At 44.5% G+C, this 25211-nt stretch overlaps 1 protein-coding gene across 1 annotated transcript in view; it reads left to right on the plus strand.

The window, feature by feature from the left end:
- Positions 1 to 25211, plus strand: part of Slc26a5 (solute carrier family 26 member 5) — a 67716-nt gene that overhangs the window by 34569 nt on the left and 7936 nt on the right. Inside the window, exons 9-15 of the mRNA XM_021161868.2 lie at positions 2637 to 2719; positions 10600 to 10747; positions 12136 to 12249; positions 13168 to 13245; positions 13874 to 13969; positions 14332 to 14438; positions 23838 to 23907. Coding sequence (XP_021017527.1) covers positions 2637 to 2719; positions 10600 to 10747; positions 12136 to 12249; positions 13168 to 13245; positions 13874 to 13969; positions 14332 to 14438; positions 23838 to 23907 — 696 coding nt within the window. The remainder of the gene's footprint in view (positions 1 to 2636; positions 2720 to 10599; positions 10748 to 12135; positions 12250 to 13167; positions 13246 to 13873; positions 13970 to 14331; positions 14439 to 23837; positions 23908 to 25211) is intronic.

The following is a 25211-nucleotide window of genomic DNA, read 5'->3' on the forward strand; positions in this document are numbered from 1 at the left end:
GCCTGTTCAGCCCTGGGACTGCATACACCTGATCCTGCAGGGAATTCTGAAGTGGGTAATGGAGGGACAAGGACCTGGAGGGTCCTAGTCCCTGTTCTGTAAAACAACTAAAAAGAAATTGTAAAAAGAAAAATGCCATAAAATTTTAAAACCTGAGTATAAGATTATAAATAAATGCACATTTTAACATTGGTTACCTATGAAAGGTGGGATTTGGGAGAATTTGGGGTTTTTTCATTATCTGTTTATTTTTTTAAACATCACACATTATTTTAATTAACCATGATAATTTCAATACTTTTACTTACTGTAATAAGGTAACTTCCCCTTTGAAAAGTCAAAATCTCCCCAATTTTCTTTGTTTTCTGGTACTTCAAGCTGAGAGAAAATTCCTCATGGCCTCATATAAGTCAAGTCCAAACATCTCACAACATATTCATAACTGAAAATTTACCAATTTATTTTAAAAAGAGCATATAAATTGAAATAAACCATAGTAGGTCCTTAAATAAGTGCAATGATTTATTCGTGGATGTGTGCATGGGCCTTGCATAGCTGCGGCCCTGGAGCCGGAGTGAGCACTACTCCTGTACTCCTCTTCACAGAGAGCAGCCACAGAGCACCCAGGCTTTGTGACAACAGAGCATTATCAAAAGGAACTGGCCAGAGCTGATGCTTGAATTGTTAGCTGCTTATTCTAGGAGTCTGCACAGTTGTTTCCCTTTAAAACCCACAGTGGCTCGCTCAGTGGATTCCTGAGTTGAAAGTTCAGAACCCACAAAGATCCTTTTCAAAACAGTAACAGATGTCAGCCTGTACATGCCTATAGTCCCAGCATTTGGGAAGCTGACTCGAGAGAATCGCGTTTTCAAGGCTAGCCTGGGCTACATAGGGAAAACTTGGGTTTTTTTAAAGAAAGAAAAGAACAACAAAAGTAAAGTATATTTGATAACAAATTTAGAAGCAGAAAAGCTTCAACTGCGAAAACAACGGTCCACTATAGCTCACAAAGCACTCCTTGCCTTGGTCTTAGCAAAGTCCCACCAGTATCTTTTTTTTTTTTCTTTTATTCTGTGAATGGAAATTTATTGGGGCTTTCTGTGCTAGGAATGTATTTGCCCTGAACCACAACGTTCTGGCCCTTTCTCAGAAAGTGAAAAGGCAAAGGAGACCTAACAATTCCAGAGCCTGTTCTGTGGCTGGGATCGGGTACAGAGTTCCACCTTCTCCTTAGAACAGCAAGAGGCGTGAAGCAGCTTTGCCAGGCAAAGGGCAGCAAAGCCCACTGAGGACATAAACAATGCACATGGTCTTTCCTATGTTGGGGGCCAGTTCTGCCCACTGCCCAGGTCCCTTTTAAAGATTCCTTCTTGTTTCCCCAGAGAGTGATTCTCCACAAGTCTCACTGAAATTACCGTCTTTCAATAATACCATCATGGGGCATCTGAAACCTCTTTCTAGGTGGATGAGATGGCCTGATAATCTGAGTTTTATCCCTAGGACCCACATGATAGAAAAGTGACTCCCCAAAATTGTTCTCTGACTTCTACATATACAGTGTGGCATGTACTTGAGTGTATACATGCACACACACACACACCCCTGAAGCAAATAAACTTCTTACCTATGCATTCCACAGGAAAATAGAAAATAAAACATTCTGAAAAGTGGTTCTTTTCAAGCATACAGTTTATTTTTTATTTTAAATTTGTTTTGAGTTTTACATTCTGTGACACATCTTTTCGTGTCAATAGGAAAACGGTGGTTTGGTAATTAGTTACCACCACCATAAAAGTGAGCCTCGAACTGTATTTGTTCTGTGAGTTCAAATAATTGTAGGCATTCTTCCAGTTTAAGATGCACGAAAGATTCCATTCACGTTGACAGGCATAACTGCCCCCACCATTAGAGAGGCATTTCACTGGAGGGAGCCAAAGATACTGGTCCCTCTGATAGACAACAAGCTGACCTTACCAGCAGTTATACAGAGGCCACCCCTGGAGGCACTGCCCGTCCCTGGAGCCCTCCCTCCTCCTCTCCTAGATAGCCCATCTCAAACGTTAAAGAAGCTATAGTTACTGAGGATAAAGCAAGTAGCTATCACATCTTCTGCCATGTTCACCTGCTTGAAGGTTGTGCTTTGTAATTCACATAAATCTAAGTTCTGATAGTGCGGTCCGGCCTTGGGAACACCACTCTAAGTGACATGCTGTGTGTGCCACTCTGGGAGGCTTCTGCCCACACTGCTATCCTGGAGGCAGGGACAGCAGCAGAAGGATTCTAAAGCAAATGTGGGTTTCATGGTGACAGGTGACCTTACCAACCTCACCTCACATGTTGTATGGGTGACATTCCTGCCCCAAACTCAAGGTCAACCCTAGTGATGGCCTCCTCTGGCTGCCGTTAGCTACCTTAATGCCTCAACTGGGAACAGAGTACAAATGAAAGAAACTGAGTCTGGCCTTGAGCTGTAGGGCCGTTTGTGGGGTAAAGTCACTGAGAGATGGTAGCTGGCAGCTAAGACCCCCTCTTAACACTGAGAAGTGAGAATAGATTTCCTGTTTGACAGGTGGTTTGAGCTCTTGTCATGAGTGAGCGTTGGCTCTAAGGTGTGTTTGGTTTTGTGTCTGTTGTAGGTGGTGATGGGGACTGGCATTTCTGCAGGATTTAACCTACATGAGTCCTACAGTGTGGATGTCGTTGGAACACTTCCTCTGGGGTAAGAAAACAGCTGAAGAAGAGTGAGTGAATATCTCTAACGTTGCGTGAAAAATCATCTTTTCTACATATATCAGACAGCTGGAGATTTTATAGGCTGCAGTGCGCGCGCGCGCGTGCGTGTGTGTGTGTGTGTGTGTGTGTGTGTGTGTGTGTGTGTTAGTTAAAACTTGTAGTAGCTGGAACACATAGCACAGACCTTTAATCCCAGCAGGAAGCAGGAGCAGGTAGATCTCTGTGAGGTCAGGGTCATCCTGGTCTACATAGAAGGTTCCAGGACAGCCAGGACTACATAGTAAGACCCTGTCTAGTGGGAGTGGGATAGCATAGCAGAAAAAAATTAAAGATTTTATTTCTAACCATCTTTAAAAGATTTTATTTTTATGTGTGTGTGCGTGTGTTCATGTATGCATATTCAGGTATCTATGGAGGCTAGGAGGGGGCTTTGGATTCCCCGGAGCTAGTGTTGCGGGAGATTGTGAGACACTTGATGTAGGTGCTGGGAACCAAACTCCTAAGCTCTGCAGGAGCATCAACCACTCTCAACCCCTGAGCCATCGCTCCAGCCCCACTAACCTCCTGCTAATACACAGTCCAGTACTGTTCACACTGTAAAACAGATCTCTGTGCATGTTCACCTTGCAGGTCTGAGCTCGATACACCCAGACACCCAGACCTTTGTTCTCTGTCTCTCACCCCTGGCAACAGCAAATCAGTTTTTTATTCCATAAATTTGACTGTTCTCAATATCTTTTTTGTCAGTATTCATCTTTGGGGCCTATGCCTTCAAGGCTTATCCATAACAGGACATAGGACGACATGTTCTTCCTTTTTCTCTTCTTTTTCATTAATGTATTTTATTCACTTTATACCCTGATCACACACCTCTCATCTCCACCCAGTCCCAACCTTACAAGCCCTTTCTCCAACTATCCCCTCCCCTTCTCCTCTGAGAACCAACCTGCCCTGACACATCAGGTTGCAGCAGGACTAGGCACATCCTCTCCTTTCCCAGTCAGGCAGTCCAGTTATGGGAAAGGGATCCAGTGGCAGGCAACAGTCAAAGACAGCTCCTGATCCACTTGATAGGGCACCCACATGAAGAGTAAGCTGCACACCTGTTACAAATGCGTAGAGAGCCTAGGTCCAGCCCTGCATGCTGGTGGTTGGTGGTTCAGTCTCTGTGAGCCCCATGGGCCTATGCTAGTTGACTCCTCTGGTTTTCTTGACTCCTCTGGCTCCCTCAATCCTTTCCCTGATTCTTCCACAAGACTCCCTGAGCTCTGCCTTCTGTTTGGCTGTGGGACTCTGCATTTGTTTCCACTCACTGCTGGATGAAGCCTCTCAAATGACAGTTATGCTAGGCTCCTGTCTGTAAACAGCAAAGTACCATTAATAGTGTCAAGGGTTGGCTCTCTCCCTTGGGGTGGATCTCAACTTGGGCCAGTCATTGGTTGGCCATTCCCTCAATCACTGTTCCATCTTTATCCCTGCACATCTTATAGGCAGAAAAAATTTTGTTGGTAGGTTGGTATCCCCCTCCACTAATGGAAGTCCTGCCTGGTGACAGGTAGTGGCCACTTCTGTTCTTTCCCTTTCAAAGGTTTGAATGATATTCCACTGTGTGTATCTCCTATACCGTGTTTCTGCATTCACCCATCAATGGATAATCATTTGTATCCACTGCTTAGCTGTGTGAATAGCTGTACCCTGGGCACAGATATGCAGATCAATCTTTCACTAGTTCTCTTGGGATTACCCAATGTGATGACTAATCTCAATAATCAACAGGATGGAATCTAGAATCACCTGAAAGATGGGTCTTTGGGCATCGGGATTTTCTTGATTAGATTGAGGTGGGAAAACCTGACCACTATGGGAGGCACCATTCCCTTTGCTTCAATCCTGGACTGTAAACAAAGGAAAAGGTGGACTGCACACATCACTTTGCCTCCTGCCTGCATATTCAATGGGACTAGTTACCTCAATTTCCCGCTGTTTTTAATTCTCCATCGAAGTGGACTATACCTGAGCTACAAGCAAAATAAACCCTTGCTTAAGTTGTTTTTTATTAGAATATCTTAGCCTCAGAAAAAGTATCTGACACTGAAGGGTATTTTAAGTTGTTTTTAAGGTCCTCCATATTGCTATTTAGAGCAGCTGCCCAATCTTTCAATCCTACCAACAGCAGGGAGTAAGATTTTTCTTGTCTTTAAACCATTTTTTAAAATCACTCCTTGACTGACCCAGGGATTTGGAGCAAAAAGACCTGAGTTCTAGCCTGAGCCTTTTAGCTGTGTATCCTCGGGCAGATGGCTTCTCCTCTCAAAATCGTATGCTCCCCATCTGCCGTGTGAGTGTGGTAGCCCACACTTGTCCCTGTGGTAGCTGTGAGACTGCAGAGTGTAACACAGGGAGGGCTGGGGTAACATGCACAGCAGGCATCTAAGGCAGGCTAGCTAGACGGTCCAGGGCTCACCCCAGTGGGTTTCCAATTGTAGTTTATATGCTGGTTTCTTCTTTGCTTCCTCTACACTATCTAATTCCACATTTTTAAAATGAATTATTCCTTTTACATTTAAAAGAAAAGAGGGACTCTCTACCTCCACCTGGCTCTCCCTGAGCCTGGCCAATCCTCTCTGGCCATCTCTCTCTACACCTGTAGCTATTTCTCTGTCTTTCTATATGTGTACTAATCTTCTTCTTCTTCTTCTTCTTCTTCTTCTTCTTCTTCTTCTTCTTCTTCTTCTTCTTCTCCCTCCTCCCTCCTCCTCTTCTCCCCCTTCTCCCCTTCTCCCCCTTCTCCTCCTCCTCCCCCTCCTCCCCTCCTCCTCCTCCTTCTTCCTCCTCCTCCTCTTCCTCCTCCTCTTCCTCCTCCTCCTTCTTCTTCTTCCTTCTTCATTCTCCCTTCTCCCCCTCCTCCTCCTCCTCCTTCTTCTTCTCCTCTTCCTCCTCCTCCTCCCCTTCCTTCTTCTCTTCTTCTCTTCTCTTCTCTTCTCTTCTCTTCTCTTCTCTTCTCTTCTCTTCTCTTCTCTTCTCTTCCCTTCTCTTCTCCAAAGCAGACAAAGCCAGACATGTGCCCAGATGTTGGGCACTGAAGGAAGCTGTCATGTTCCATCAGGCTGTGTCTGACTAGAAGTCTCCAGGGAGGCAGAAAGGCAAAGCATCCATCGCACACAGACTGACCTCCACTGAGCCAGGACTTCAGGCAGAGCTTCCAATTGAAAACATCAAAACAGAGTCAGTTTCATGAGTGTTTTTTTTTTTAATGTATAATGATGCAGGGTAAAAGCATAAGGGAATAACTTCATTTTCGATTTAGACTGCGAACTTGTAAAAATACTCTTATATCCACCATCCCATCTGAGGCTCATAGTAAGCCTATTGACAATATATGCCACTGCCCCCGGTTTTTTGTGACAGTTCATTTATCCTCATTTATTTGGCAACTGTTTACTTAATACCTATCATGTGCCAGGGACATGGCAGTTACAACCACACAAACAAAAAGTTGTCCTTGCTTGCTGAGAGCTCTGTGGACAGAACAGTCAGCCAGCAAAGGCAAGCAGTGAGAGAAGCAGTGAGAAGCTGAGAAGCCGGTTGCAGGGGGTGGGGGTGGGGGAGGAGGCGGGCTCTGCTTTCGGGAGGGCTTCCAGGGAAGCTGATATTTGAGAGTCCTAGGTGAGATGCCTCAGTGGCTCACTGCTGAGTCTCAGCCTAGCCCCAGAGCCGGCTCCTCTGGTGCCGGGGGTTCTTTCCATTACCTCATATGGACTCTCTAACAGTGAGTTCTGTGATAAACAGTTGTCTTTGATTGGATCCAGCAGATAACCCTATTCAGTTACTAGTTGCAAATAATTTAATTAAATGAGAAAGCCTTACCGTTAAATTTCTCCTTTAAAGAAACAAACAAACAGACACTGATAGGTTGATGTCCTGTCCATGGCTCCTCCTGACGCCTGTCCTCCCCATGGCCCAGGAACTCCTTCCATGGGGAGAGCTAAGCTTTAAAAAGAATAGCAATTTTACCTTCTGAAGCTTGGGTACCCAGAAAACATATCCTCTTGAAACTTATGAAGACCCAGGCAGGTGTCCACCAACACTGGAGAGGCTGTGGTGAAAGGAGAGCAAGTGTGGGACTAGCCTAGGCTACACAGCGAGTCAGGAGCCAGTTCAAACAGCTAGCTGGCTGCCATCTTTCCTCATGGCATCTCCAGCTGAACAGCCAAATCTTATTACATCATTCCTCGGAGAGGAAAGCAAAGCCTCCCTCCCCCTCCCCCAGGCCTTATAAGGCCTCAAGGGGCGCCACTTCCTCTATTCTGTAGGTAAAGTGTGTTTTAGCTATATTTGGGTCACTATGACCAAAACACCTAACAGAAAAAATAGAAAAGGAAAGAAACCGAGAGAAATCAGCACAGGATCACGTTGATTTTCAGAGTTTCAGAGAAGGTAAGGTGGGGTGGAGGAGCAGCAGGAGCACCCATTGACTCCACAGCTGGCAACAAGCTGAGCCACATACAACACAGGAGAGAACCAGGGGTGCAGATGACCTTCAAGGTCCTTCCCTTGCTGACCCGCTTCCGCTTTCCAGGCCCTATGTCCTAAAGGCACATGACCTTCAAAGAAACACCAAAAGCTGCGGGCTGAGGGTTCAAAAACTCGAGCTATGGGGGATTTTGCAAAGTCAAGCCATCACAGTTTCTTGCACGATCAGCTTAGAGGCCTCCCGCAAGGAAACTGACCTGGCTACATATTAATTACTTGACGTCTCAAGTTTTCCGTCTAGAACTCTGGTAGAAGCTGCAACAACCTGAAATGACCGCATTCTGCTTGTCTGCAAACCCATCACCATGTACGTAACACCAAGTCGTGCAGCCGGCTGGCCTTAAGAAATAGCTGGGGGTGCCCGCCCGACTTGGTAAAACATTGTCCTAGGCAGCCCCCTTTTCAGCAAGGTACCCCTTCATCTTTCTCTCTTTTGAAATGGAAGTTTCAAATAAATTTGCATTTTAATGCCCTGGGGCCTTCAGGGCGAGGGGTCTGGTTTTCCTTTTGCCCCATTGAATGGTCCCTGGCTTCTCTTTAATGGTAAAATTCTCTTTACCATCTGTAACCACACCATTTGCACCTGCTTTATCTGTAGGGGCTCTAAATGCACTCTCTGTCCTTCCCTGGCCAATCTGCTTGTGTGTTTAAATTCTCCTTAACTGGCTAAAAGCAGAAAGGAATAACTATGCCTCAGCTGAAGTGTTCCACTGTCTTGAGGCTTCCTCCATCATATCAACTAGCCTTCGATTTCAGCCTCATTCATAGTTGTAGGTCGTGGATCCAAATATCCAGATTCTTGGCCAAACGTAACACAAACTACCTGTAGCCCAATTCTCTTTAGAGACCTTCTTCCCATCTGAAACTTCACAAGCTCGCATTTATATCCAGATCTTGGACTTGCAAACTCCCAGCAGAACCAACCAGGAAGCTCTCATCAGCCTTCTAGGACTTATCAAGCCCAAGCTTCAAACTCTTCTGTATTCTTCCCCAAAGTCAGTTCTAAGGACCCATGTAGCACAGGGTCAGGTCTGTCATGGTGACAGACCTTCCATACTTTGTTGTTTGGTTGTTTTGTTGGTTAGCTAGTGGGTTGGTTGGTGGGTTGGTTTGGCTTTTGGTTTTTGGTTTTTCAAGACAGGGTCTCTCTGTGTAACAAACCCTGGCTGTCCTGGGTTCACTTTGTAGACCAGGCTGCCCTTGATCTCAAAGAGATCTGCCTGCCTTTGGTTGGCCAGTGCTGGGATCAAACACTTGAGCCATCATGCCTTGCATCCTTTGTAACTGTGATCAGATTACCTGGCAGAAACAACATAAGGAAGGAGAGAACTGTTGTGTCCCCCTCACTTCCATTACATAGGGACAGGCAGAGCAGCCCCATCTACAGCAGCAAGAGCGTGAGACAGTGAATTCTCACAATGGACCAAGAAGCAGAGAAGCTGAGGCCAGAACCAGGGGTAGCTTTCAAAGGCCTATCCCTACTGACCTGCCTCTGCTGGCCAGGCATGGTGGTTTGAATAGAAATGGTCCCTATATACTCATGTGTATGAATGCTTGGCCCATAAGGAGTGGCACTATTAGGAGGTTGGCCTTGTTGGGGTGGGTGTGGTCTTGTTGGAGGAAGTGTGTCACTGTGGGGACAGGCTTTGAGGTCTCATATGCTCAAGCTACATCCAGTGTGAATCCCAGTCTTCTTTGGCTGCCTATGGTTCCAGATATAGAACACTCAAGTACTAAATCTCTGAACCTATAAGCCAGCCCCAATTAAATGTTGTCCTGTGCAAGGGTTGCCTTGGTCATGCTGTCTCTTCACAGCAATGAACCCTACGCCACCAGGCCTCACTCCTAAAGGCACCACAGCTTTCAAACTAGTGCACAGGTGGCACCTGAGTATTCAGAACATGGGTCTGTGGGAGACATTGTGTATACAAACCAGAACAACACATCTGGAGGCCAGTGAAGACTCAGTAGCAAGCCACACCTAAATGGAGAAGTAGTCACACCTGCAATCGTGAGAGGAATGGCTGGTGGCTGGGCCTGAGGCTAACTTACTTATTCGTGCTTAGCATCTGCACTCATAAATAAACAGACCCTGTAGACCCCAGAGAGTGGCAAGTGACTGGTGATGACACCAGGGTCACTTTCTTGAACTCATTCCTGTTCTGATGTCCTATAGTTCAGGCCTAAACCAGCTGCCAGGATGTCCCTCTTTGTAGTCAGATCCCCCACCTCAGCTTTCTCTTCTGTCTTTGGGAAAATTGCTTCACAGCTGAAACTATGCCTTTAAAAACAAAACAAAACAAAACAAAACTGTAATTTGAGATATTGGTGGCACCTATGAATTTAGGCCCATTGAGAGGCAGAAGAGAGAGGGTTTTTGTGAAACAACCCAGGCTTAAGAGGGCTATTTCTCTTCCCTTTTCTCCTTTCCTTACGTCAGGGTTTGAACTTGTACTATGACACTGTGAAAACATTGGTGTAAAAAGGCAAGTTATTTGTGTCTTTGTATTCTTCATGAAAGAACTGATTGGGCTTCCACAGTTGTTTAACCTTGTGCATCACGTCCTCATCGGTGAAGTCTGGGTCTGGCGATGTCTCATTCACAGATTATGAGAAATAGTTAAATAAGCTAAATAATCCAGCTCAGAGGGCCTCCCACACAGGAATGTGATAATTGGCTTATATAGCAGTTACGTGAGTGCTACAGTTATTTAACCCAACACCTTGAACTAAGCAAGATGCATCTGAGAATCCCCCCTGTTACTTATAACACTGTAAGAACTACCTCCCATAGCACTTTAGCATAGGTGTTCCAGACTACAATATTGAAAAATGCTGGGCTCTGCTTTGCACCATTTCAGACGCCACACTTTGGGATCATCCTCCAGTTTCCATGCGAGACCTCAGGGGGAGAAAGGATATCTTTTCTGTGTTAGAGCTCAGCTGAAGGGACAATGAATGACAGAGAGAGCAGAGGAAGACTGTCCAAAACACTCTCCACCCCCAGCCTGCTTCAGGTGGTTCTGCATCTGCTCGATTCCTAGTTGAGAATCTTACTTTCACTTGTCATCAGACAGGAGGTTATTCTGCTACATATAATTCTGGTGCTATATGCACCCAGTCTATAGAGATAACTCATCCCACAGAAAGCTGCTCTGCAGCCTGAACCAGGAAGAACTTGGACAGCAGGAGGGCCCTTCTTGTTGCCACATAAGAAGCAACAGGGTCATCTCATGTGCAAAGAAGGCACTCTCCCTGTTCTGCTCCACTCTGTGTGCTTGCTTACCCCCTAGTGGTCACAGCACTTGAGCTAAAGTCATCTTGGCTTTTCAGGCTACTTCCTCCAGCCAACCCAGACACCAGCCTGTTCCACCTGGTGTATGTGGACGCCATTGCCATCGCCATCGTTGGATTTTCAGTGACAATCTCCATGGCCAAAACCTTGGCAAATAAGCATGGCTACCAGGTTGACGGCAATCAGGTAAGAATCATCCCGTTCCCATGGACGCTTTAGTGGTGTGCGGCACCAAGCTCCGCTTCACACAGTAAAGGGCTAGCTTCGTAGGAAAGCCTTTGCTCTGATGACGGATATATTTGAAGCATTTATTTATTTGGCACTGCAATGTATTCCTCTCTTCTATTCTCTCTCTCTCTCTCTCTCTCTCTCTCTCCCTCCCTCTCTTCTCCCCTCCCTCCTTCCCTCCCTCTTGCCCTCTCTCCCTTGCACACAAGGTCTCACATTATAGTGAATGACCTGGTGGAATTCATTATGAGGCCAGGCTGGCCTCACACTCACAAGGATCCTCCTGCTTCGGTGTTCTGAGAGTTTGTATTCTCTTTGCTGCCTTCTTTTCTAACATAGCTGTAAGTGGGTATTTAATCCAGACTCCATGATCGCTAATCTTTTATAACATAGCTGTAAGTAGGTATTTAATCCAGATTCAATGATCTCTAATCTTGCATTGTCTATTTTAGCTCATACATTTTTTTTTCATTTTTGTGGCAGATTCTTTTCATAGTACTAAATAGCAAAGGCTTAGCATAGGATGAGAATCCTTTATTTCTAAGAAAGGTCAAGCAAACACTTCTATATGTTTGTTTGAGACAGAGTTTTACTATGTGGCTCTGACTGTCCTGAAACTCACTATGTAGATTAGGTTGTCCTGAAACTCACAGAGATCTGCCTGTCTCTGCCTCCCAAGTGCTGGGATTAAAGGCCTGCACCACCACACCTGGCTGGAAGATAATTTTTGACAGCATGGAATACTGATTTTTTTTTTTAAGATTAATGTGTCTCACCCACCATGTAACTATGTAACTCAGGTTGGCCTCAAACTTGTGGCAATCCTGCCTCAGCCTCCAGAGTGCTGGGATTAGAGGGCATGGACCCTGTGCCCATATATGTCTAAAGGAACCAGATGTTCCACATTTATATAAAATCAAGCTAGAAATCCCAAAGTACCACTAAAGCAGGACTCACAGATCCTAAGAAGGCACTGAGATTCACGTCTTCATGAGCAACAGACCAGACATCTAAAAGATACCAGTCACCGCACATCCAGAACTTTCTCTTGAAAAGTATTTTTCAGTTATATGCAATTTTTTTTTAGTGGTGTTTATACAGAAAGTGGGTTTGGGAAACTGGGAACAGGTAGGAATCACAGCATTTGTCTCTGACACAATGAAAATTCAAACAGCTTTTCTCCCGTTATACAGTATGCTTGAATTCCAAACATTAACTCATAATAAAGAAATGTAGCGTTGAAAAGTGGGGGGGAGGGACAGTGTATATCCAGAGCACACCTGCGCTCTTTCCTAAGAGGGACTGACCTATTGTCCGTCGTCTCTGCTTTGTTCCGACATGGAAAGGAGCTCATTGCCCTGGGGATATGCAACTCCATTGGATCTCTCTTCCAAACCTTCTCGATTTCCTGCTCCTTGTCTCGAAGCCTTGTTCAGGAAGGAACTGGAGGGAAGACACAGGTGCGTACATAACAGTCCTCCAACAACCATGGATCTGACAGTGGTGGGGATTGACAGTCTCTTGATTCTATTCTGAATCCAAAGGTACTCTGCCTGAAATCCATACTCCCATCCATGAGCTGGGTAGCGAATCAGAGAAAGGCATGATTGGTTGAAGCAAATCACAAAAAAAAACCCTGAATCTATAGAAAAGAGGACATTCTCCAGTTAAATTGGAAGATATATGAGATTCGACTGGCTACAGTTAACGTTACATGTCCAGAAATGGGCCTTTTCTTCAAGCCTAAAACTGACTGTGTCCCTGAGGCTAGCTCCATCCAATGGAACAGTCACACAATGATAGAAATGGTTGTCCTTTGCACCATCCAACAAGGCAGCCATTAGCAACGTGCAGCTCCTGAGTGCCTGAAATGTGGCTATGCAACCAAGACCTTTAATATTAATTTTTAAAAGCTGAAATCATGACCTGCATGTGATAGATGGACACAATATTGGGCAGTGCATGCTGGTCTGAGCCTTCTATTCCTGGGCTTAGATTGGCACCCAGGGTCTTTTTTCCACCTCTGACATGAACATTTAACCAGGACGTTTAAGCAGTTCAGATCAATGTTTGGAAAGGAATGGTTTTTTTTTGTTTTTTGTTTTTTTGTTTTGGTTTTTCGAGACAGGGTTTCTCTGTGTAGCACTGGCTGTCCTGGAACTCACTTTGTAGACCAGGCTGGCCTCGAACTCAGAAATCTGCTTGCCTCTGCCTCCCGAGTGCTGGGATTAAAGGCGTGCGCCACCACACCTGGCTAAGAATGTTCTTTAAACTGATATGTTCTTGATTTTCCCACAAAGAATGTGGAAAAAATAAGGTCAGCCTGTGCGTGCTGTGTTCTAGTCTAAAAGCCCCTCCCCTGTATCTTCTCGCACCAGCTTGCAGGTTGTTTGGCCTCGTTGATGATTCTGTTGGTCATATTAGCCACCGGATTCCTCTTTGAGTCGTTACCCCAGGTGTGTACTGTGGGCTTGATGGGAGGAGGACCACGCTACTCCGCTTGTTTATGTTCTGTGGCCATCTTGAAGGGTGATTTCTTCTATCTAATGTATCGTTAGCAGGGTTACCATGGGAAACAGCCATGGCTAGGACTAAATCCTGCTCCATAGCCTATTGACAGCTGTGTGTCCTGAGCTCCTACACAGTTTCCTTATCAGCGAAGTGTTGTTTGCGCTGGCTGGTCCCAAGATCTTTGTTTGACCTCTGTGGCCTTCCATTTTTGTTAAATGTTACAAGACATTTGTTTGCTGGTTGTATTTAATCTAAAAGAAATCAGAAAAAGAAATAAAGGCCTAAGGAGAAGAACCATAGATGGAAAAATAATGCCTGTAGTCACAAAGTCAATTCTGGGGCTCTTAGCTGCCATGCAGATTTCCTGTTAGAACTTGTACCTGCTGGTTCAAGGCCAATTTTAAATAACCAAATGCTAGGAGTCCCATCCATGCCTTCAAAGGTCCCCTGAGAGCCCCTTGAGGAGTAAGTGGGGCAAAGGTGTGGGAAAGGCAGAAGGAAGACGGTGAGAAGCCAGCAAAAGGGGCCCTGTGAGCATGACTTCAAGGCACGGATGGATGGGCTGTGTTGCAGGCTGTCCTTTCCGCCATTGTGATTGTCAACCTGAAAGGAATGTTCATGCAGTTCTCAGACCTGCCCTTTTTCTGGAGAACCAGCAAAATAGAGCTGGTAAGTAAAAGTGGCTGTTGGTTACAGGTCGCTGTGGCAGCTGCCAGTGGTGAGAATGAAACTGTGAGATGGATATTAATGTGGTCAATTGTTGTGTTACTCAGGCAAGGCTTGGGGAGGAGAGGTGTGCATGTATGTGCGCATGGGTGTGTTACTTAGGAGAAGTGTGTATGTGCATCTGTGTACCTGTGTGTGTGTATGTGTGCATGTGTGTGTGTGTATGTGTGTGTGTATGACTGTGTATGTGCATCTATGTACCTGTGTGTGTGTGCGTGTGTGTGTGTGTGTGTGTGCATGTGTGGGCGTGTACTTCGTAGGGAATTATTAACGCGTTCTCCAGAGGCCTCTCCACTTTCCTTTAGACCATCTGGCTGACCACCTTTGTGTCCTCCCTGTTCCTGGGCTTGGACTACGGACTGATTACCGCCGTGATCATTGCTCTGCTCACGGTGATTTACAGAACACAGAGGTGAGTGCCCGCCCTGCTGAAATGGTTGCAGCTGAAGTTACAGTGTGGCCTTAAGCATAGACTCAGTGGGAAAGGAGCCAAATAGTGCTCGATCAGGGCTAGAAGAGCCTCGTGATAGGACTCATGCCCTGAACTCAAGTCCCAACACCTAAAAATGGGGATTGATTGTTGCGTTCTTCTTCCTCCAAAGCATGGCAGAAAGACTCCTCTCCTTCTCTGCAGCTGCCTTTTTCCTCCTGGAATCAGGACGTGCCACCTGTACCTCCTACCCAACGATTGCCCCCCCGCCCCCCCCCCCGTTTACTGACAAATCAAGAACTAATTGGGGAACAGGACATTAGATTCGGAATCTCCCCCTATACCTCGCGCTTGGAACTGAATGCTTGGAATTGAACCCGGGTCCTCTGGAAGAGGAGCAAGAGCGCTGAACCACTGAGCCATCTCTCTGCAGCTCCCTGCCATCCATTTTCCCTCTAAGAAAGCCTATGATGCAGGGTCTTATTAGAATGCAGAGGGATTCTCTGTCTTGGAACTCTGATAGCAATATGCTTTAAAGATAACCTAGGGAGCTGAGGTGTAGCTCAGTGAAACAGCATAAGATTACTGGATGCAAGGTCCCAACTCAACCCTGCACTCTAAAACAAACCAGCAAAGATCCATGTCCTTTGACAAATGACAGGACAGAATTTCAGATGCAAGCTGCTTATTTTCTTTACTTAGTAAGGGTTTCGATTTCTTATCATTGGGTGGGCAAGGGTTGTTCTTTGGGTTTTATTTTGTTTTTAATGATATACTTCTCTACCTTCCTCCTATAAATAATTAAACTTGAGATTTAAGTCCTGTTCTTTGTGATTTCCCTGGGATTTTGCAGGTTGGCATTTGGGAAGCCATCGCTCAGAATGCCTGTCTATTCTCAGTTGCTTCTTATTCAGTAACTAGGGCACACTTCCAGGAGTCCATTACTAGCACATTGGCTTCCACGTTGGCTTAGTTAGGGTTTCTTTTTTTTTTTTTTTTTTTTTTTTATTTTTAATATTTTTATTACATATTTTCCTCAATTACATTTCCAATGCTATCCCAAAAGTCCCCCATAGCGCCCCCCACTTCCCTACCCACCCATTCCCATTCTTTTGGCCCTGGCATTCCCCTATATTGGGGCATATAAAGTTTGCAAGTCCAATGGGCCTCTCTTTCCAGTGATGGCCGACTAGGCCATCTTTCGATACATATGCAGCTAGAGACAAGAGCTCCGGGGTTCTGGTTAGTACATCATGTTGTTCCAACAATAGGGTTGCAGATCCCTTTAGCTCCTTGGGTACTTTCTCTAGCTTCTCCATTGGGAGCCCTGTGATACATCCAATAGCTGACTGTGAACATCCACTCCTGTGTTTGCTAGGCCCCGGCATCGTCTCACAAGAGACAGCTATATTTGGGTCCTTTCAGCAAAATCTTGCTAGTGTATGCAATGGTGTCAGCGTTTAGAAGCTGCTTATGGGATGGATCCCTGGACACGGCAGTCTCTAAATGGTCCATCCTTTCATCACAGCTACGAACTTTGTCTCTGTAACTCCTTCCCTGGGTGTTTTGTTCCCAATTTTAAGAAGGTGCACAGTGTCCACACTTTGGTCTTCATTCTTCTTGAGTTTCATGCGTTTATCAAATTGTATCTTATATCTTGGGTATCCTAAGTTTTGGGCTAATATCCACTTATCAATGAATACATATTGTGTGAGATCTTTTGTGATTGTGTTACTTCACTCAAGATGATGCCCTCCAGGTCCATCCATTTGGCTAGGAATTTCATAAATTCATTCTTTTTAATAGCTGAGTAGTACTCCATTGTGTAAATGTACCATAATTTCTGTATCCATTCCTCTGTTGAGGGACATCTGGGTTCTTTCCAGCTTCTGGCTATTATAAATAGGGCTGCTATGAACATAGTGGAGCATGTGTCCTTTTTACCGGTTGGGACATCTTCTGGATATATGCCCAGGAGAGGTATTGCTGGATCCTCCGGTAGTATTATGTCCAATTTTCTGAGGAACCGCCAGACTGATTTCCAGAGTGGTTGTACAAGCTTGCAATTCCACCAACAATGGAGGAGTGTTCCTCTTTCTCCACATCCTCGCCAGCATCTGCTGTCACCTGAATTTTTGATCTTAGCCATTCTGACTGGTGTGAGGTGGAATCTCAGGGTTGTTTTGATTTGCATTTCCCTGATGATTAAGGATGTTGAACATTTTTTCAGGTGTTTCTCTGCCATTCGGTATTCCTCAGGTGAGAATTCTTTGTTCAGTTCTGAGCCCCATTTTTTAATGGGGTTATTTGACTTTCTGGAGTCCACCTTCTTGAGTTCTTTATATATATTGGATATTAGTCCCTTATCTGATTTAGGATAGGTGAAGATCCTTTCCCAATCTGTTGGTGGTTTTTTTGTCTTATTGATGGTGTCTTTAGCCTTGCAGAAGCTTTGTAGTTTCATGAGGTCCCACTTGTCAATTCTCGATCTTACAGCACAAGCCATTACTGTTCTATTCAGGAATTTTTCCCCTGTGCCCATATCTTCAAGGCTTTTCCCCACTTTCTCCTCTATAAGTTTCAGTGTCTCTGGTTTTATGTGAAGTTCCTTGATCCACTTAGACTTGACCTTAGTACAAGGAGATAGGAATGGATCGATTCGCATTCTTCTACATGTTAACAACCAGTTGTGCCAGCACCATTTGTTGAAAATGCTGTCTTTCTTCCACTGGATGTTTTTAGCTCCCTTGTCGAAGATCAAGTGACCATAGGTGTGTGGGTTCATTTCTGGGTCTTCAATTCTATTCCATTGGTCTATTTGTCTGTCACTATACCAGTACCATGCAGTTTTTATCACAATTGCTCTGTAGTAGAGCTTTAGGTCCGGCATGGTGATTCCACCAGAGGTTCTTTTATCCTTGAGAAGAGTTTTTGCTATCCTAGGTTTTTTGTTGTTCCAGATGAATTTGCAGATTGCACTTTCTAATTCGTTGAAGAATTGATTTGGAATTTTGATGGGGATTGCATTGAATCTGTAGATTGCTTTTGGCAAGATAGCCATTTTTACAATGTTGATCCTGCCAATCCATGAGCATGGGAGATCTTTCCATCTTCTGAGATCTTCTAGAATTTCTTTCTTCAGAGACTTGAAGTTTTTATTATACAGATCTTTCACTTCCTTAGTTAGAGTCACGCCAAGATATTTTATATTATTTGTGACTATTGAGAAGGGTGTTGTTTCCCTAATTTCTTTCTCAGCCTGTTTATTCTTTGTGTAGAGAAAGGCCATTGATTTGTTTGAGTTAATTTTATATCCAGCTACTTCACCGAAGCTGTTTATCAGGCTTAGGAGTTCTCTGGTGGAATTTTTAGGGTCACTTATATATACTATCATATCATCTGCAAAGAGTGATATTTTGACTTCATCTTTTCCAATTTGTATCCCTTTGATCTCCTTTTGTTGTCGAATTGCTCTGGCTAGGACTTCAAGTACAATGTTGAATAGGTATGGAGAAAGTGGACAGCCTTGTCTAGTCCCTGATTTTAGAGGGATTGCTTCAAGCTTCTCACCATTTACTTTGATGTTGGCTACTGGTTTGCTGTAGATTGCTTTTATCATGTTTAGGTATGGGCCTTGAATTCCTGATCTTTCCAAGACTTTTATCATGAATGGGTGTTGGATCTTGTCAAATGCTTTTTCCGCATCTAACGAGATGACCATGTGGTTTTTGTCTTTGAGTTTGTTTATATACTGGATTACGTTGATGGATTTCCGTATATTGAACCATCCCTGCATCCCTGGGATGAAACCTACTTGGTCAGGATGGATGATTGTTTTGATGTGTTCTTGGATTCGGTTAGCAAGAACTTTATTGAGGATTTTTGCATCAATATTCATAAGGGATATTGGTCTGAAGTTTTCTATCTTTGTTGGGTCTTTTTGTGGTTTAGGTATCAGAGTAATTGTGGCTTCATAGAATGAGTTGGGTAGAGTACCTTCTGTTTCTATTTTGTGGAATAGTTTGTGAAGAACTGGGATTAGATCTTCTTTGAAGGTCTGATAGAACTCTGCACTAAACCCATCTGGTCCTGGGCTTTTTTTAGTTGGGAGACTATTAATGACTGCTTCTATTTCTTTGGGGGATATAGGGCTGTTTAGATCATTAACCTGATCTTGATTCAACTTTGGTACCTGGTATCTGTCTAGGAACTTCTCCATTTCATCCAGGTTCTCCAGTTTTGTTGAGTATAGCCTTTGGTAGAAGGATCTGATGGTGTTTTGGATGTCTTCAGGATCTGTTGTTATGTCTCCTTTTTCATTTCTGATTTTGTTAATTAGGATGCTTTCCCTGTGCCCTCTAGTGAGTCTGGCTAAGGGTTTATCTATCTTGTTGATTTTCTCAAAGAACCAGCTCCTTGATTGGTTGATTCTTTGAATAGTTTTTCTTGTTTCCACTTGGTTGATTTCACCCCTGAGTTTGATTATTTCCTGCCTTCTACTCCTCTTGGGTGAATTTGCTTCCTTTTGTTCTAGTGCTTTTAGGTGTGTTGTCAAGCTGCTAATGTGTGCTCTCTCTAGTTTCCTTTTGGAGGCACTCAGAGCTATGAGTTTTCCTCTTAGAAATGCTTTCATTGCGTCCCATAAGTTTGGGTATGTTGTGTCTTCATTTTCATTGAACTCTAAAAAGTCCTTAATTTCTTTCTTTATTCCTTCCTTGACCAAGGTATCATTGAGAAGAGTGTTGTTCAGTTTCCACGTGAAGGTTGGCTTTCTATTATTTATTTTGTTATTGAAGATCAGCCTTAGTCCATGGTGATCTGATAGGATGCATGGGACAATTTCAATATTTTTGTATCTGCTGAGGCCTGCTTTGTGACCAATTATGTGGTCAATTTTGGAGAAGGTACCATGAGGTGCTGAGAAGAAGGTATATCCTTTTGTTTTAGGATAGAATGTTCTGTAGATATCTGCCAGATCCATTTGATTCATAATTTCTGTTAGTTTCACTGTGTCCCTGTTTAGTTTCTGTTTCCATGATCTGTCCATTGGTGAAAGTGGTGTGTTGAAGTCTCCCACTATTATTGTATGAGGTGCAATGTGTGCTTTGAGATTTACTAAAGTTTCTTTAATGAATGTGGCTGCCTTTGTATTTGGAGCATAGATATTCAGGATTGATAGTTCCTCTTGGAGGATTTTACCTTTGATGAGTATGAAGTGTCCCTCCCTGTCTTTTTTAATGACTTTGGGTTGGAAGTCAATCTTATCAGATATTAGAATGGCTACTCCAGCTTGTTTCTTCATGCCATTTGCTTGGAAAATTGTTTTCCAGCCTTTCATTCTGAGGTAGTGTCTATCCTTTTCTCTGAGATGAGTTTCCTGTAAACAGCAAAATGTTGGGTCTTGTTTGTGTAGCCAGTTTGTTAGTCTATGTCTTTTTATCGGGGAGTTGAGTCCATTGATATTAAGAGATATTAAGGAAAAGTAATTGTTGTTTCCTGTTATTATTGTTGTTAAAGTTGGCATTTTGTTCTTGTGGCTGTCTTCTTTTAGGTTTGTTGAGGGATTACCTTCTTGTTGTTTATAGGGCGTGGTTCCTGTCCTTGTATTGGTTTTTTTCTGTTATTATCCTTTGAAGGGCTGGATTCGTGGAGAGATAATGTGTGAATTTGGTTTTGTCGTGGAATACTTTGGTTTCTCCATCTATGTTAATTGAGAGTTTGGCTGGGTATAGTAGCCTGGGCTGGAATTTGTGTTCTTTTAGTGTCTGTATAACATCCGTCCAGGATCTTCTGGCCTTCATAGTCTCTGGTGAAAAATCTGGTGTAATTCTGATAGGCTTGCCTTTATATGTTACTTGGCCTTTTTCTCTTACTGCTTTTAGTATTCTATCTTTATTTAGAGCATTTGTTGTTCTGATTATAATGTGTCGGGAGGTATTTCTTTTCTGGTCCAGTCTATTTGGAGTTCTGTAGGCTTCTTGTATGTTCATGGGCATCTCTTTCTTTAGATTTGGGAAGTTTTCTTCTATAATTTTGTTGAAAATGTTTGCTGGTCCTTTGAGTTGAAAATCTTCATTCTCATCCACTCCTATTATCCGTAGGTTTGGTCTTCTCATTGCGTCCTGTATTTCTTGGATGTTTTGAGTTAGGATCTTTTTGCATTTTACATTTTCCTTGATTGTTGTGCCGATGTTCTCTATGGAATCTTCTGCACCTGAGATTCTCTCTTCCATCTCTTGTATTCTGTTGCTGATGCTCGTATCTATGGTTCCAGATTTCTTTCCTAGGGTTTCTATCTCCAGTGTTGCCTCATTTTGGGTTTTCTTTATTGTGTCTACTTCCCTTTTTAGGTCTAGTATGGTTTTGTTCATTTCCATCATCTGTTTGGATGTGTTTTCCTGTTTTTCATTAAGGACTTCTACCTGTTTGATTATGTTATCCTGTTTTTCTTTAAGGATTTGTAACTCTTTAGCAGTGTTCTCCTGCAATTCTTTAAGGGATTTTTGTGCTTCCTCTTTATTGTCGTCTGCCTGTTTAGTAGTGTTCTCCTGCATTTCTTTAAGTGTGTTATTAAAGTCCTTCTTGAAGTCCTCTATCATCATCAGGAGATATGCTTTTAAATCCGTGTCTAGATTTTCCGGTGTGTTGGGGTGCCCTGGACTGGGCGAAGTGGGGGTGCTGGGTTCTGATGATGGTGAGTGGTCTTGGTTTCTGTTAGTAAGATTATTACGTTTACCTTTCGCCATCTGGTAATCTCTGGGGTTAGTTGTTATCGTTGTCACTGTTTAAAGATTGGAGCAGAAGCTGTGTTCCACTCACCAGCAGTCCCAAAATCCTGCGGCGGGGGTCGTGGGTAGCTGGCAGGTGTCAGGCAACCCTGCTCTCCCGCTACCCCGGCGCTGATCCGGCCGGATGAGGCCTGTGGCCCTACTCAGGCCGGTTTCCGCTTCCCTAACTAATGCAGTCTCTGGTCCCGCGCAATTGGATTGGAGCAGAAGCTGTGCTCCACTCACCAGAAGTCTTAAGATCCTGTGGCGGGTGTTGTGGGTAGCTGGCGAGTGTCAGCCGACCCTGCGCCCCAGCTGCTCCGGCGCTCCTCTGACCGGAAGAGGGTTGTGGCCCTATGTAGGCCGGATTTCTCTCTCCCCAACCAGAGCAGTCTCAGGTCCCGCGTGATTGGACTGGAGCAGAAGCTGTGTTCCACTCACCAACAGTCCCAAAATCCTGCGGCGGGGGTCGTGGGTAGCTGGCGGGTGTCAGGCAACCCTGTGCTCCCGCTACCCCGGCGCTGATCCCGCCGGATGAGGCCTGTGGCCCTACTCAGGCCGGTTTCTGCTTCCCTAACTAATGCAGTCTCAGGTCCCGCGCAATTGGATTGGAGCAGAAGCTGTGTTCCACTCACCAGCAGTCCCAAAATCCTGCGGCGGGGGTCGTGGGTAGCTGGCGGGTGTCAGGCAACCCTGCTCTCCCGCTACCCCGGCGCTGATCCGGCCGGATGAGGCCTGTGGCCCTACTCAGGCCGGTTTCTGCTTCCCTAACTAATGCAGTCTCAGGTCCCGCGCAATTGGATTGGAGCAGAAGCTGTGCTCCACTCACCAGAAGTCTTAAGATCCTGTGGCGGGTGTTGTGGGTAGCTGGCGAGTGTCAGCCGACCCTGCGCCCCAGCTGCTCCGGCGCTCCTCTGACCGGAAGAGGGTTGTTAGTTAGGGTTTCTATTGCTGCAATTAAATGCCATGATCAAAAAAGCAAGTTGGGCCAGGCGGTGGTGGCGCTCGCCTTTAATCCCAGCACTTGGGAGGCAGAGGCAGGCGGATTTCCGAGTTTGAGGCCAGCCTGATCTACAGAGTGAGTTCGAGGACAGCCAGGACTACACAGAGAAACCCTGTCTCGAAAAACCAAAAAAAAAAAAAAAAAAAGCAAGTTGGGAAGGAAAGGGCTTATTTGACTCACTTCTGCATTGTAGTCCATCACTACAATGAAGGAAGCCTGGACAGGAACTCAAACAGTGCAGGAACCTGGAGGCAGGCCCTGACTCAGAGGCCATGGAGGGGTGCAGCTCACGGGTTTGCTCAGCTTGCTTTCCTACAGAACCCAGGACCACCAACTCAGGGACTGCACCATCCAAAATGGGCTGGGCCTTCCTCCATCAATCAGTAATTAAGAAAATGCCTTACAGCTGAGTCTTCTTAATTGATGTCCCCTCCTTTCAGATGACTCTACTTTGTGTCAAGTCGACATAAAGCTGTCCAGCACAGGTGTGTTCCAAGCACTCAGGCTCCCTCAGAACACACAGCTCTGAAGAGAAATCACTGCATTCAGCAGCCATTCCTATGCCTCTTCTCCATGAACTGTGGGTGCTATTGATGCCATTGGGTTTTTGCTTCACCCACAAGCTCATGGTTTAGTCAGCTTTATAAAGCACAATAAAGTGATGGTAAATCTTCCCTGAGTTGATATTTGTGGAGGTTCTGCTATGCTTCCACAGAAAGACCAGATTCTTGTAGTCAGAGACATTTTCCTTCCCTTTGACGAGTTGGTCTCCCCCTGAGGATGACAGACAGATAATAATGAAACCACTGGTGTGGACAAGATTATGAAGTAAGATTGGGAGTGAGTGGCCATAACCATTTATGTGCCTACCTCTTTGTAAGGACCAATGCTTTATTATGAATGTAACTGCTTATGTACCTAGCTATTTGTAAAGGCCAATGCTCATGTCATTCCATTCCCATAACCCAATGGTTAGCATCTCCATTTCTGCACCTGTAGAAATGCAGCCCGAGGGTGATTGAGGAACTTACCCCAGACATAGCGTGTGGTGAGAGAATGATTTAGATGTAGCTTTCCATGGTCCTAGAGTTTCTCATAGAAAGAGAGTTTTTCATAGACCAGTGATCAGTCACCAGTGATTTTGGCTTTGTTTTTGTTTATTTCTTTGGTTTTCTTTGAGACAAGATTGCTCTGTATATCTTTGGCTTTTCTGGGACTCACTCTGTAGACCAGGCTAGCCTTGAACTCAGAGATATGCCTGCCTCTGCCTCTTGAGTGCTGGGATTAAAGGCATGTACTGCTACCACTTGGCTTTAGAGACTGATTTTTAAACCAATTTTTATCGTCTTCATAAAATAAGAACATATAGCTGGCTACACATGCCACATTAGGGGTAGGTATGACAGACTGTGGTAAGAAGCAATAAACCCCATGGATATTTTTGGAAAGAGGCCTCTTTGCTCTAGGCATCCACTGGACAGAAAACAGGGATGGCCTCTCTGGGATCAGTAGGACCTAGACCTGCAGAGAAATGGTGCCTGGGCACTCCAGGGGGTCAGGATAGTCCTTTCCTCAGTTGTCTATTGAGCTGATCCTTTCTTCTCTCTACAGTCCGAGCTACAAAGTCCTGGGGCAGCTCCCTGACACCGATGTGTACATTGACATAGATGCATATGAGGAGGTAGGACCTTTGTCTAATGTCTTAATGATTGTAAGCATGTGAGGACTGCGTCTACCCAGAGCAAAGGAGGCAAGAAGAGAGAATTAGGGGTTGATATGAAAAGATGCAGTCTCAGTCACTGTCTAGACTCAGTTCTGTGCTCTATACTGAATGGTAACTACCTCACTTCCTAATGCTCATTCTTAATGAGAATGGGTACATAAGCACACATTTAAAAACACTGAAGCTGAGAACATGGCTTGCATGGATATGGGTTTCTTTTGATGAGTTTAAGCCAATGGAAAAATACCAGTTTCAATCATGTTAAAATCGAGGTGGTGGGGCCACGGCATTGCCTATCCTCTTTAAGATCTAAATCCTCTTTAAGATTTAAAATTATACCTTCAAAGTTCCTTAATTCTTATATAGATTTGCAAAGATGTTATAAAATCTCTGAAAACTAATTAATCTCTTTTCTGCTTGGGGGAAAGAATATCTCTGATTCACGATCAAGTATTGGGAAATGAGCCTGATGTTAGAATAGGCAAAATTTTTAAAATAAATTACTAAACTCCAAATGGCATCCTTGGGTCCATGAAGACTCTTGAGAAAATGTTCCCTTTGCTTTATTGGAGTTGAATTGTGGATCAAACCAAGTAAGTCTGTGCCTGTGGTCACCTCACTGGTGTGCAAGCCACTGGCAGCAGCCTCACTTCTCGCTTCTCGTCCACATTCTTTTCTCCTTTGGATGTTTAACCCTCGTTTTTCCTTGCATTTGCTGTTTAAAAAAAAAAAAAAGAAGCAAAGCCTATCTTGTAAAATAAATAGAAAGATGTATGTTTTCTAAGCTTTCGAGTGAGGCGTGCGTGGCGATCTGTTCTGGGGTCTAGGTTCCTGGACAGGTGGAGGTGGGGGCACTGCTCAGCCCAGGAGCTGAGGATCAGCCTGGGCAACCATCTCACAGGAACAAAACCTTTTCTTTGTACTATTTCTCCTCCCAGAGTTTGAATAGAGTAATAGTGTAACTTTGTCTAAACATGGGACAGGGCTCTTCACACTGTCTGTCTGTCTGTCTGTCTGTCTGTCTGTCTGTGTTCATCTTCATGTTAGGCTCTTCACACTGTCTGTCTGTCTGTGTTTATCTTCATGTTAGGCTCTTCACACTGTCTGTCTGTCTGTGTTCATCTTCATGTTAGGCTCTTCACACTGTCTGTCTGTCTGTGTTTATCTTCATGTTAGGCTCTTCACACTGTCTGTCTGTCTGTGTTCATCTTCATGTTAGGCTCTTCACACTGTCTGTCTGTCTGTGTTCATCTTCATGTTAG

This window comes from Mus caroli, unplaced genomic scaffold, assembly GCF_978045245.1.
Source record: "Mus caroli unplaced genomic scaffold, Mus_caroli_1 scaffold_4, whole genome shotgun sequence".
NCBI classification, from domain to species: domain Eukaryota; kingdom Metazoa; phylum Chordata; class Mammalia; order Rodentia; family Muridae; genus Mus; species Mus caroli.